Source organism: Agelaius phoeniceus, chromosome 9 (assembly GCF_051311805.1).
Source record: "Agelaius phoeniceus isolate bAgePho1 chromosome 9, bAgePho1.hap1, whole genome shotgun sequence".
Taxonomy (NCBI): Eukaryota; Metazoa; Chordata; class Aves; order Passeriformes; family Icteridae; genus Agelaius; species Agelaius phoeniceus.
Window position 1 is genome coordinate 1,003,645 of NC_135273.1, and position 13,655 is coordinate 1,017,299.

Sequence of the window (13,655 nt, forward strand, 5' to 3'; positions counted from 1 at the left end):
GCTCTGTGTTGGAATATTGTACTGTGGCTCCTGGAAATGCAGGGACACGGAGCCATGAGAGCGTTCAGGGTGTGTGAGTGGGCTTTTGTAACACACTGAAGGTTTCAGAAGTGACCCATCCTATTCCAGGACGTGCAGAAGTCGGGATGGGAGCTGTCTGATAACCCTGCAGGAAATGCTGCAGCTTGGGCTGTGCTGGGAATTGTGGTGTTCCCAGTCTGCCTTCAAGCAGGGATGGGATGTACAGCCATGAATTTACAACAAATGGCACTAGCAGTGCTGGCTGGGAAATGGGACATGGGCACTGCTGCTGGGACACCTGGCTTTACCCTGGCAGGAGGTGGGCTTGGGTGGCTCTTGTGTGGCTCAGCTCCTGGAGAACTGCCCAGTTCATTGGGAATGAGTGCTCCAGGTTGGAGCACACCTCAGGTGTGGCAGCAGGCAGGAGTTCTGCTGCAGGACTGAGAGCCTGGATTAACTGGCCTGCTTCTAGCAGCAGCCCTGTGTTACTGCTTCCTCATGAATAATGCACATGAGCAAATCACAGCTTCTGCTTTGGGCCTTGTCCCAGCAGACTGTGAAGCCCTGGATAAAGCTGCACTTTTAAAGTATTGGCAAAATAATTTCCCGTGGATAGAGTGGGACACCAAGAAGTTGTGATGAGTAACAGTGGAAACCAGAGGAGTGTTATTTAAAATGAGAACACTGATCTTGCTGTGACCTGCTGGGAGGGCATCGATCTATCCTGGCAAATTCTTACTTTGAGGGCAGCATTTTCATTAATTTTAAATTTCTGGTGCCTTTCACTGGCTGAAGATCCGTGGGCATTGTGGCCAGGAATCGAGCTGAGCGCAAACCTTGTTTTAACCCCGCAGTGGGGGCAGGAGATGTGCTCAGCAGATGAATTCCCTGAATCACTGAGGCTGGAAAAGCTCCCTGAGATCCCCCAGCGCAGCCCCGTGCTCAGCGCTGCCATGGCCTTGAGTGCCAAGGGCTGGGCACGAATGCTGAGGGTTTGAAAGGGAATTGTTGTTTACCAGGGCAAATCCCCCCGGAGCTGGGCATCAGCCAGGGGAGGTTTTGGGCTGATCTCAAACTCTGAGATGATCTCTGATGAGCCACGAGGTAGTGGGGACAGACAGAGCCGGCCTGTGGAGATTCTGGGGCAGGATAAACCCCACAGTGTGGGGTGTGTGTAGGTAACCAATCCTTCCCTTGTGCTCTGCTCACAGGTTCTGCCTCCAGGCTGGACACTGCCCTGGGGCCCCTGGTGCCAGCACAGGTCACCCGTGTCACCGCCCTGGCCGCGCCCGCCGTCACCCTGATGGCCACCAACCTGCTGGAGCAGGCACGAGCAGGTGGGTGCTGTCCCCAGGGCTGGCAGGGCATGGATCCATGCTCTGTGTCCCTGCAGCCAGGCTGAGCCCTGTCCTGCAGGGCTGGGACCCCCAGATCCTCTGGGCTGTAGGAGCATGGGGGTAGGACAGGGGGGATGGATGGAGAGCAGAGATCTCTGCAGCCAGGTTGGGAATTTGGGGTTCATTGCAAAGGGCCTGGGTGCAGGGCCCTGCTGGCATTTGGGGTTTATTGCAAAGGGCCTGGGTGCAGGGGCCTTTTGGGATTTGGGGTTCATTGCAAAGGGCCTGGGTGCAGGGGCCTTTTGGGATTTGGGGTTCATTGCAAAGGGCCTGGGTGCAGGGGCCTTTTGGGATTTGGGGTTCATTGCAAAGGGCCTGGGTGCAGGGCCCTGCTGGGATTTGGGGTTCATTGCAAAGGGCCTGGGTGCAGGGGCCTTTTGGGATTTGGGGTTTATTGCAAAGGGCCTGGGTGCAGGGGCCTTTTGGGATTTGGGGTTCATTGCAAAGGGCCTGGGTGCAGGGCCCTGCTGGGAGCTGCCAGGCACAGCCCAGAGCAGGCCTGAGAGAAGAGAGGGGGAGAGAGGATGGGAGAGTGAGAGAGTAAGAGAGCAAGATTCCCATTACAATACCATAAATCTTCTGTGTTGAATATTCTGATTCTCACTAACCAATCTAGTGCAATATACAAATCCTATAGCATTTCCATACAGCCTATAAGAATCATTACATTACCACACTGGGTTACATTTTAAACCCTACAAACTCCTCTTTAGGCCCCTTCTGCCAAGCTGTAGGGTCTGCTCTGACCCTTGGGCCTGTCTGCAAGCAGAGGGTATTGTTCCATCAAAAGGGGATCACCTTCAGTGGCCACACCATTGTTTTCCAGTTGATCAGTAGCTGAGGTATCTCAAAGCTTGCTTTCATTTCAATCTCACTTACAGTTTCCATATTCTCAACATCTTTTGCCAGGCAATCATATTGATAAGGCTTTCCTGTTCCATCTTCCCCAACTGGGCTGCTGCTTCCCCTGCCTGACCTGGGGCCACTCAGCCAGGGAGGGGTGCCACTGTCACCTTGGGGGCACCTTCCCAGACCTGTTCTGGGGAAACAAAGGTGCTTATCAGGAATTCCTAGGGATCAGCTCAGCCATAACCCACCTGACCCTCCACCCCAGGGAAGCTGTGGCTGCCCCAGCCCTGCAAAGCTCCAGGGCCAGGTTCAGCAGGACTTGGAGCAGCCTGGCACAGTGGAAGGGTGGGACTGGATGGGCTTCAAGGCGCCTCCCAACCCAAACCAGGCCGTGGTTCTGTGATTTCCAGGACAGTGGCAAAGAGCAGCTCATGGGCAGCGTGGCTGTGTGCCTGGAAATCCAGCCATGGAACGAGTGTGTCCCTGAGCTCCACACCAGCAGTGAATTTGTCTGGGTTCTCATTTGTCCCTGAACTCCACACCAGCACTGAATTTGTCTGGGTTCTCATTTGTCCCTGAACTCCACACCAGCACTGAATTTGTCTGGGTTCTCCTCCTGTTCCCACTCCAAATGCCCTGAACAATGACAGGGAGGGTGGGCAGTGTTTGCTGCAGGAAGGAGAAAAGCTCAGCTCAAGGAGATTTGTTCTGAGAGGGGAAAGGAGCACTTGGAGGGCACAGCAGGAGTGCTCAGAGCACCAAAGAAACAGAGTTAAAGGGAAACCAGCGTGGGCAGGCAGGAGCTGTGTCCCTGGATTGGGGCAGGACCTGGCTGGTGGGATTGGGACTGGGATCCCAGTGCCTGGATTGGGGTGGGATTGGGACTGGGATCCCAGTGCCTGGACTGGGGTGGGATTTGGACTGGGATCCCAGTGCCTGGACTGGGGTGGGACCAGAACTGGGATCCCAGTGCCTGGATTGGAGTGGGATTTGGACTGGGATCCCAGTGCCTGGATTGGGGTGGGATCAGGACTGGGATCCCAGTGCCTGGACTGGGGTGGGATCGGGACTGGGATCTCAGTGCCTGGACTGGGGTGGGATCAGAACTGGGATCCCAGTGCCTGGATTGGAGTGGGATTTGGACTGGGATCCCAGTGCCTGGACTGGGGTGGGATCGGGACTGGGATCTCAGTGCCTGGACTGGGGTGGGATCAGGACTGGGATCTCAGTGCCTGGATTAGGGTGGGATCGGGACTGGGATCCCAGTGCCTGGACTGGGGTGGGATCAGGACTGGGATCTCAGTGCCTGGATTAGGGTGGGATCGGGACTGGGATCCCAGTGCCTGGATTGGGGTGGGATCGGGACTGGGATCCCAGTGCCTGGATTGGGGTGGGATCAGAACTGGGATCCCAGTGCCTGGATTGGGGTGGGATCAGGACTGGGATCCCAGTGCCTGGACTGGGGTGGGATCGGGACTGGGATCCCAGTGCCTGGATTGGGGCAGGACCTGGCTGGTGGGACCAGAACTGGGATCCCACACTTGGACTGAGTAAGAGCCAGCAGCAGAGGAGCTGGGGATCAGTCAGGGGAGGTTTTGGGCTGATCTCAAAGAGCAGAGCCATGAGGCTGTGGGGACAGACAGAGCTGGCCTGTGCAGATTCTGGGGGAGGATAAACCCCACAGTGTGGGATGTGTGTGCTCAATAAATCAGTTCTTGGGAGCACTTAAGAGTCCAACTGTTCATGTTTTTTGAGATTAATGGGGGTTTGGCCTCTTACAAAACACATTTTGACTATGCCTTGTCCACAGCTCCTCATGGCATTGGATCCATCTTCCCTCTTCCCCTCCCTCTCTAATTCTGTTGTTTGTGATCACACCCAACATCCTCTGTGCTGTACCCAAGGCAGTTTTGCTGCTTCACCTTTTCTTGCATGCTGTGAATTATTCATGTCCCTGTGCTGGTGGAGCCTGGGAGAAGGAGCCTCTTTCATCAGGAGCCTTTATCTCCATCTCCCCTCATCCTCCAGCAGCAGCAGCAGAACTCCCCAGTGCTGGCTGTGCTGCTGACTTTGGGGTGAAAAAGGAGTTGGAAATGTCTCATGCTGGCTTCCCTGTCGGGCTGCAGCTCAGTTTGAGCACTTAGGGTGGGGGACAGAGAGGGTAATTAATGAGCAGAGAGTGGAGGTGTGCCTGGTGAACACCTGGTGCTGGTGGGCACAGGAGGGGAGGCACTGATGGGGCTCCCTTGGGAAGCAGGGGCCCTGGGGCTCCTCCCTGGCACAGTCAGCCCCGCTCCAGGAGGGATCCCTGAGCCTGGGGAGGGAGGAACAACCTCTTTGTTTGATTTTCCTCTTTCCCTTGCACTGCGGGCAAACACTCAGCCTTCAACTGCAGGTGTAAAACTGAATGGCTCCTGCTGTGCACAGGCCTTCAGGGCTTCCCTTTGTTAGTTTATTTTCTTGGTTGTTTGCTTTTTCTTTTTTTCTTTTTTATTTTGTTTTATTCCCATCTTCTTTTCTGCCTGCTGGCTGCCCAGAGTGCTGAAGGCAGCAGTGTTCCACATGGGAATGCCCGAGGAGCTGCCAGCTGAGAGCTCACCAGGGCTGCAGCAAGCAGGGGAGCCCCCAGGGCCCTGGATGGGCTGGGAGGGAGCTCTCCAGGAGGGAAAGGAGAGGGAGAATTCACGGGAGGGAAAGGGGAGGGAGAACTCATGGGAGGGAAAGGAGAGGGAGAATTCACGGGAGGAAAAGAAGAGGGAGAATTCACGGGAGGGAAAGGAGAGGGAGAATTCACGGGAGGGAAAGGAGAGGGAGAATTCATGGGAGGGAAAGGAGAGGGAGAATTCACGGCAGGGAAAGGAGAGGGAGATGTGCCAGGAGGGAAAGGAGAGGGAGAATTCACGGGAGGGAAAGGAGAGGGAGATGTGCCAGGAGGGAAAGGAGAGGGAGAATTCACGGGAGGGAAAGGAGAGGGAGAATTCCCAGGAGGAAAAGGACAGGGAGATGTGCCAGGAGGAAGCAGAGGCTGCCTGGGTGCTGCAGCAGTGTCCCCTCAGGAGCAGAGGCCTTGTGCCCACAGCACCTCCCTGCTCTGAGCCTCATCCTCATCCTCACTGATCAGTGACCAAGGCACCTGCTCTGGGTTGGACTTTGCACAAACCAGAGCTCCCAGAGCTCTGTGCTTTGGGCTCTGCTGCTGTTTCAGTTTCCATCTGCAGTTGACATCTGTGTATTCCTGCCTGGCAGGGTGGGCAGCCCTGGCACAGGTGCCCAGAGCAGCTGGGGCTGCCCCTGCATCCCTGGCAGTGCCCAAGGCCAGGCTGGACACTGGGGCTGGGAGCCCCTGGGACAGTGGGAGGTGTCCCTGCCATGGCTGGGGTGGCACTGGGGGGGATTTGAGGTCCCTCCAACCCAAACCATCCCATGATTTTTATCAGAGCTTCCAAAGGCAGGGAATTTTTCCTGTCTCTCGAGCCCACGTGGCTGTGGGATGAAATTCACCCTGTATTTCACATGGATAAAATTCACCCTGTATTTCACAGGGGTGAAATTCACCCTGTACTTCAGAGGGGTGAAATGCACGGCTGCTTCCCAAATCAATGGTGAGTGCAAAAGCAGCACCATCACCCCTGGCCATTGCTTGTGCCCTCTCAGTGCCCCTGGGGCTGCCCTCTGTGCCAGGCCTTGCTCAGGGCTGTCCTTGCCCTCCCAGCAGCCAGGCAGGGGGAGGCACTGGCACCGGGTGTCACCTCCTGTGCCCAGAGTGCCTGGGAAGGCTTTGATTCCCAATTACCAGATGTCCAGGGAGGGAAGATGAATTCCCAGCCCCTTTTGATGTGTATCAGCAGCTGCCTGCTCCTGCCTCCTTTAATGTGGAAATTAATAGCTCTTGTTTGTAAATCTTCTTTTTTGCTCCCATAAAGCCATCTTCTGAGCAAAATGCCACGGGTTTAATGGTGGATTATTCTGAGATATTCCGGGGGAAGCAGACTCAAATGGGGGCCTGTTGTGTACCCGAGGAGTTTTGAAATAATTGGAGGAGCATTTTGAGGGGAATCTGCCCCATGGAACCCACAGTGGTTTGGGCTGGAATCCCATCCCATTATCCCATCATCCTCTTATCCCATCCTATCCCCTTATCCCATCCCATCCAATTCCATCCCATCCCCTTATCCCATCCCCTTACCCCATCATCCCCTTATCCCATCATCCCCTTACCCCATCATCCCCTTACCCCATTCCCCCTGCCCCTGTGTCCCCCTGCAATGGGGTGTCTGGAGAGGAGGTGCCCCCTGGGCACGGGGGCTGTGACTGAAGGGGGAGGAGTGGCAGGAGGAGGCTCAGAGCCATGGGCAGCACTCTGGGGTTTGTTCAGCAGATTGGGCTGGGTGTGAGTTTGTTTGTTGGTTCCACATGTGCTCCTCTCCACGGGCAGCACTCTGGGGTTTGTTCAGCAGTTTGGGCTGGGTGTGAGTTTGTTTGTTGGTTCCACATGTGCTCCTCTCCATGGACAGCACTCTGGGGTTTGTTCAGCAGTTTGGGCTGGGTGTGAGTTTGTTTGTTGGTTCCACATGTGCTCCTCTCCATGGACAGCACTCTGGGGTTTGTTCAGCAGATTGGGCTGGGTGTGAGTTTGTTTATTGGTTCCACGTTTGCTCCTCTCCATGGGCAGCACTCTGGGGTTTGTTCAGCAGTGTGGGCTGGGTGTGAGTTTGTTTGTTGGTTCCATGTTTGCTCCTCTCCATGGACAGCACTCTGGGGTTTGTTCAGCAGATTGGGCTGGGTGTGAGTTTGTTTGTTGGTTCCACGTTTCTCCTCTCCACGGGCAGCACTCTGGGGTTTGTTCAGCAGTGTGGGCTGGGTGTGAGTTTGTTTGTTGGTTCCACATGTGCTCCTCTCCATGGACAGCACTCTGGGGTTTGTTCAGCAGTTTGGGCTGTTTGTGAGTTTGTTTGTTGGTTCCACGTTTCTCCTCTCCCTCCCAGAGCGTGGCAAGGAGCCGAGCAGAGCCGCCTGCACCCCGGCGCTGATCCTGCACGCGGACAGGAAGAGTGTCCCCACGGGCAGGGACAGTGACAAGGTGTGTCCCCCTGCAGAGCCCCGGGAGCCCTGAGCTGCACAAACCCGGCTCAGGCCAGGGCTGGGCTGCCCAGAGCTGGGCTGGGCACTCGGGATCCTTCCCTGCTGTGGAATTTCAAGAGCCATGGATTTAACTCACCCTGGAGCTGTGCAGGAGCGCTGGCACTGCCAGGGCATCAGGGCTGGTTTGACCCCCTTGGAATTCCAGAGCACTTTAGGCTGGAAGGGACCCCAAACCCACCCATTCCACCCCTGCCATGGCAGGGACACCTCCCACTGTCCCAGGTGCTCCCAGCCCCAGGGTCCAGCCTGGCCTTGGGCACTGCCAGGGATCCAGGGGCAGCCCCAGCTGCTCTGGGCACCTGTGCCAGGGCTGCCCACCCTGCCAGGGAACAATTCCCAGTTCCCAATCTCCCATCCAGCCCTGCCCTCTGGCACTGGCAGCCATTCCCTGGCTCCTGTCCCTCCATCCTTGTCCCCAGTCCCTCTGCAGCTCTCCTGGAGCCCCTTCAGGCCCTGCCAGGGGCTCTGAGCTCTCCCTGGAGCTGCTCCTGTTCCAGGTGAGCCCCCCAGGTGTCCCAGCCTGGCTCCAGCCCTGGGATCATTTGGTGCCTCCTCTGGACTCCCTCCAGCAGCTCCAGACATGTTTTTGCCGTGTGCTGGGGACAGAGGAGCAGCTGGGGACAGTCCTGCAATGTCCCTGAGCAGTTCCAGAGGAGCTGCTGGAACGAGCAGGGCTGGCACAGGCTGCTCCCAGGCTGGTTCCTGTCCTGGTGGGTGCCACCCTCAGGGTTGCCCGTCACCCACTGTGCCACGGGAGCTGCTGGCATGGACAGAACTGCTTGGCTGCTTTTCCACCTGTGCTGCTCTACATGGGGAGGCGTTTTTGTAACCCCCATTGATCTGGGCTGCTCCAGAGGCAGCTGCCTGTCCATGAAGCCTGTCCATAAAGCCTGTCCTGCAGTTCTGGCCACAGGGGGGATTTGTACCCTGGAGCAGCTCTGTGCAGCTGCTCTGTGTGCTCACTGACCCCTGTGTGTCCCCAGGATCACTCCTTCAAGCTGCTGAGCGAGGCTGACAGCGCTCCCAGCGGGAACAAGCCCGTGGCATCGGCCCCAGTGCCAGGATCGCCGTGGTGAGGAGCTGCCAGGGCCCTTCCTGGGCTGCCACAGGGGCACAGCACTGCCAGGGCTGCAGCAGCGTGGCTGGGGGCTCCTGGCAGAGCTTTTCCATCCCCATGGCCTGAGGAGGGTGAGGGAGGGAGCAGCAGCCAAAGCCTGGGGTCTGCAGGGCAGCTGTGCCCCAGCTGGGCTGGCACTGGGCTGGGGCACAGGGAAAAGGAAAAGCAGCACTGCAAAGAGGTGGTGCTGCTTTCCAGGGCCAGCTCCTGCCTGTCCCAGCTCCTTGCTGTGCAGGGTCTGTCTGTCTGTCTGTCTGTGTGTCCGACCCAGGCTGTGCCTCATGCCCCGAGCACTGACAGCAGGAGCTGGGTCAAGCTCTTGTGGGATTTTTAAACAGACAAACCTCTCTGCACTTTGTGGCCTGAGTGGTTGATAGAAGGATTTCTATCTCCTTTACCCCTAGAATAATCAGTTTAGACCTGGTTTAGTTTCTTTAGTTTATACCCAGGGGCTGACACCCATGGGACCTGACACCCATGGGACCTTTGCTCCCAGCCCATCCAGCCTGGCCGTGGGCACATCCAGGGATCCTTGTGACCCTGCCAGCCCAGCCTGTCTCTGCCTGGATTCCTGGAGCTCCCTTTCCTTCTGCAAGAGCTGGGATGGCACAGGGATGTCATTGGGATGGCACAGGGATTGGCATGGGATGGCACAGGGATGGCACAGGGATGTCATTGGGATGGCACAGGGATTGGCACGGGGATGGCACAGGGATGGCACAGGGATTGGCATGGGCATGGCACAGGGATGTCATTGGGATGCCATGGGGATGGCACAGGGAGGTGTCCCTGCGGTGTCCCTGCAGTCTGCCCAGGGTGTGCCAGGGCTGTCCCTGGGTGTCCCCGGTCTGTCCCTCAGTGTCTCAGGGCTGTCCCAGGTCTGTCCCCAGTTGTCCCAGATCTGTCCCAGGTCTGTCCCAGGTCTGTCCCAGGTCTGTCCCAGGTCTGTCCCCAGGTGTCCCAGGGCTGTCCCCGGGTGTCCCCCATGTGCCCCAGGTGTGCCCCAGGTGTGCCCCAGGTCTGTCCCCAGGTCTGTCCCAGGTCTGTCCCAGGTGTGTCCCAGGTCTGTCCCAGGTCTGTCCCCGTGTGTCCCAGGTGTGTCCCAGGTGTGTCCCCGTGTGTCCCAGGTCTGTCCCCAGGGCTGTCCCAGGTCTGTCCCTAGGTGTCCCAGGGCTGTCCCAGGTGTGTCCCCGGGTGTCCCAGGGCTGTCCCCAGGGCTGTCCCAGGTCTGTCCCAGGTGTGTCCCCGGGTGTCCCAGGTCTGTCCCAGGTCTGTCCCTAGGTGTCCCAGGTCTGTCCCAGGTCTGTCCCAGGTCTGTCCCCAGGTCTGTCCCAGGTCTGTCCCAGGTGTGTCCCAGGTCTGTCCCAGGTGTGTCCCCATGTGTCCCAGGGCTGTCCCAGGTCTGTCCCAGGTGTGTCCCCGGGTGTCCCAGGTCTGTCCCCAGGTCTGTCCCAGGTGTCCCCCAGGTGTCCCAGGTGTGTCCCAGGTCTGTCCCAGGTCTGTCCCCGTGTGTCCCAGGTCTGTCCCCAGGGCTGTGCCAGGTCTGTCCCCAGGTCTGTCCCAGGTGTGTCCCAGGTCTGTCCCAGGTGTGTCCCCGGGTGTCCCAGGTCTGTCCCAGGTGTGTCCCCGCGTGTCCCAGGGCTGCAGTGCCCTGCTGTGGGTGTGTTGCTGTCTCTGGGCAGGCTCTGAGGCTGCTGTGTCTCCTGGAGCAGGTGTGTGGTGTGGACTGGAGATGACCGGGTGTTCTTCTTCAACCCCAGCATGCAGCTGTCGGTGTGGGAGCGGCCGCTGGACCTGCGGCACCGCGGGGACATCAAGCGCCTGCTCGAGGACCCCCCGCACAAGCGCAAGCTGGAGGCTGCACCAAGTAACCAACGGCCCAGCCTGGCCTTGTTCCCCTCTCCCTGAGCCCCTGGAGCCCCTGGAGCTGGGCTGGGTGTGCTGCTGGGGGTGTGAGACCCTGAGCCAGAGAGGGCGGCCTGGGGGCAGTCTGGATGGAGGGAAATCCACGTTGGGCACAAACTCCTTGTTTTCCCTGCAATGCTGGGCTGGGCACTGAGCCTCCCCCCTGCTGCAGAGGAGCAGGAGGCCTCCTGCAGGAGCTGGATCTCTGCTGGCTGCAGTCCCTCTCAGCTCAGGAGGCACAGTGTGCTGCACTGCCCGAGCTCAGGGTGTGCATCAGCAGAGCATCACAGCCTGCTCCTAAAGCTGGGATCACCCTGCAGGGCATCACTGCCTGCTCCTAAAGCTGGGGATGGGATCACCCTGCAGGGCATCACTGCCTGCCCCCAAAGCTGGGATCACCCAGAGAGCATCACTGCCTGCTCCCAAAGCTGGGATCACCCTGCAGAGCATCACTGCCTGCCCCCAGAGCTGGGGATGGGATCACCCAGAGAGCATCACTGCCTGCCCCCAGAGCTGGGATCACCCAGAGAGCATCACTGCCTGCTCCCAAAGCTGGGGATGGGATCACCCTGCAGGGCATCACTGCCTGCCCCCAAAGCTGGGATCACCCAGAGAGCATCACAGCCTGCTCCCAGAGCTGGGATCACCCAGAGAGCATCACAGCCTGCCCCCAGAGCTGGGATCACCCAGAGAGCATCACTGCCTGCCCCCAGAGCTGGGATCACCCAGAGAGCATCACTGCCTGCTCCTAAAGCTGGGATCACCCAGAGAGTATCACTGCCTGCCCCCAGAGCTGGGGATTGGTCACCCAGCAGGGCATCACTCCATGGCTGGGGATCACCCAGCCAAGCTGTGCAGCAGGAAATCCCAGCAGGGAGGTTTGGGGGAAAGGAAATCCCAGCAGGGAGGTTTGGGATAAAGGAAATCCCAGCAGGGAGGTTTGGGGGAAAGGAAATCCCAGCAGGGAGGTTTGGGATAAAGGAAATCCCAGCAGGGAGCTTTGGGGGAAAGGAAATCCCAGCAGGAAGGTTTGGGGGAAAGGCTCCCCCACTCCTGGGAGCTGCTGTGTCCATGCCAGAGCTCCTGAGGCTCCACCCTGGCTGTCCCTTGCTGGGGACATCAGCCATGGCCGTTCTTGGAGCTGCTCCTGGCCTTGGCTGGCTGCTCGGGGTTCTTGAATATTCTGGTTTTGGTGGTGAAGGAACAGCCACATCCTCCAGCTGCTGCTTGCTCCTTGCTGGGGAGGGGGAGGACTCGAGGGGCACAGAAGTGAGAGTTTTGTGGTTGTTTGCAGGTGCTGTGTTTTGTAACTGAATTGGGGTGGTGGCACTGCCAGGCTGCTGTGGGACCTGCCCTGTCCCCCCAGGCACCAGGGATGGGCACTGGCTTTGGTCCGGGGGGACAGCTGCCAGTGAACCCCTGCAAACCCCAAAGAACTGCTATAAACCCCAGTGAACCCCTGCAAACACCAAATAACTGCTATAAACCCCAAAGAACCCCTGCAAAACCCTAATTAACCACTGCAAACCCCAAATAACCTCTGCAAACCCCAATGAACTCCCACAAACCCCCAGATTACTGCTATAAACCCCAAATAACCCCTGCAAACCCCTAATTAGCCTCTGCAAACCCCAAATAACCACTGCAAACTCCCAAATAACCACTGCAAACTCCCAAATAACCTCTGCAAACCCCAAATAACCTCTGCAAATGCCCCAAATAACTGCTATAAACCCCAAAGAACCCCTGCATGCCCCAAATAACCTCTGCAAACCCCAAATAACTGCTATAAACCCAAACAAATGCTGCAAACCCCAAAGAACCCCTGCAAACCCCCAGATAACTGCTATAAACCCCAAAGAACCCCTGCAAACCCCAAATAACCACTGCAAACCCCAATGAACTTCTGCAAACCCCCAGATAACTGCTATAAACCCCTAATTAGCTGCTGCAAACCCCACAGAACCCCTGCAAACCCCACAGAAGCAGCAGCCCCATCCCTGCAGGGAGATAAAAGTGACCATTTTCAGCTCCTCTGTCAGCAGCAAAGCAGCTCCAAGGAGGGCTCTCTGTCAGTGTCCTCCTGTAGACACAGCCTGTAATTCCATTTTTCCCTCTGCATTTCCACAGCAGCTGCTTGTGGGTACATTTCTGTGTAATTTTTGTGTATGGCTTGAAGAGCTTTAGCTGTGGATGAAATTCCTCCAAAGCCTATCTGCTGAAATTCATCCTTCAGGAGAAACACGGAGCTTTTAACTGCAGGATCTGCTGCGAGCTCAGTGAATTCCTGCCAAGGGATGGCCAGAGACAAAGCTGAGGGTCATTGTTCATGGTCTGCATCATTGTTCCTGCTCTGTAATTAATTAACAGCAGGGTCTGAACTCAGGGCTGATAGGTGCCACTTCAAAAATCTATTTTTTGCTGTGCTCCATGCTTCCCTTTTATTATCTCTACCACAAAGATTTGATTCATGCTCCTGGTTTTCCATTGTTGTTAAATATCTTAATCCTCCCTGCTGTAATTGGGCCCTGTGGTTGCTCAGGGTTGGAGCAGTTCATAATTAGTATAGATTAGCTCTGAGGTGAGGGGGATGATTTGTTACCTCTTCTCTTAGCTTGTAATCTCCAGTAAATAAATAACACAAACGAGCTGAGTGTTCCCAACAATGCTTCCCACATTTATTTAGCTGAGTGGCTGCTGCTGAGATTTAATTAGAATTTTCAAATCAAACATCTTAAAAAATAAAAAAAAACCCCGATGTCAAGCAAAGTTATCCACGGGATGCTTGGGGCTGTCTCTGCTGAGGGATCAAGTGCTTTTAAATTTGGGCAGAAATGAGGAATTGCTCATTTCTCAATTCCTCCTCCTGCACCAAGGGTTTGTTCCAGGAGGTTGATGTGGCTCCTCCCTGGTGGCTCCCATGGGCCTGGGGCGCAGGGCAGCTCCTCCAGAGCATCTGATCTGCTCTGATCTCTTCCCCAGCTGCTCAGGGTCTGCCAGGCTGCTGGGGCTGAGCAGGGCTTCTCAGCCAATTCCCAGAAAATGGACATTATGGAGTCACCAGATCGTGGGATGGTTGGGAGGGGAAGGACCTCAAAGCCAATCCCATTGCAGCCTGGCCTTGGGCACAGTTGGCAGAACTCCTCCTGAAACCGGTGCTGATGTCATTTACTGAATTGCCCCGGTGTTTGGGGCCCTTTGGCACTCAGACAAGAGGCTGCAGC

The 13,655-nt window shown here is 57.0% G+C and overlaps 1 protein-coding gene and 1 long non-coding RNA gene across 2 annotated transcripts in view; both read left to right on the top strand.

Moving 5' to 3' along the window:
* TCERG1L (transcription elongation regulator 1 like) overlaps positions 1-13,655 on the top strand; it is a 62,588-nt gene that overhangs the window by 36,810 nt on the left and 12,123 nt on the right. The window contains exons 5-8 of the mRNA XM_054637685.2: positions 1,233-1,358; positions 7,253-7,347; positions 8,393-8,481; positions 10,239-10,393. Coding sequence (XP_054493660.2) covers positions 1,233-1,358; positions 7,253-7,347; positions 8,393-8,481; positions 10,239-10,393 — 465 coding nt within the window. The remainder of the gene's footprint in view (positions 1-1,232; positions 1,359-7,252; positions 7,348-8,392; positions 8,482-10,238; positions 10,394-13,655) is intronic.
* LOC143694752 (uncharacterized) lies at positions 10,416-12,368 on the top strand. The gene is made up of 2 exons (XR_013183405.1): positions 10,416-11,399; positions 11,460-12,368. It is a non-coding gene; the product is annotated as an uncharacterized LOC143694752 (long non-coding RNA).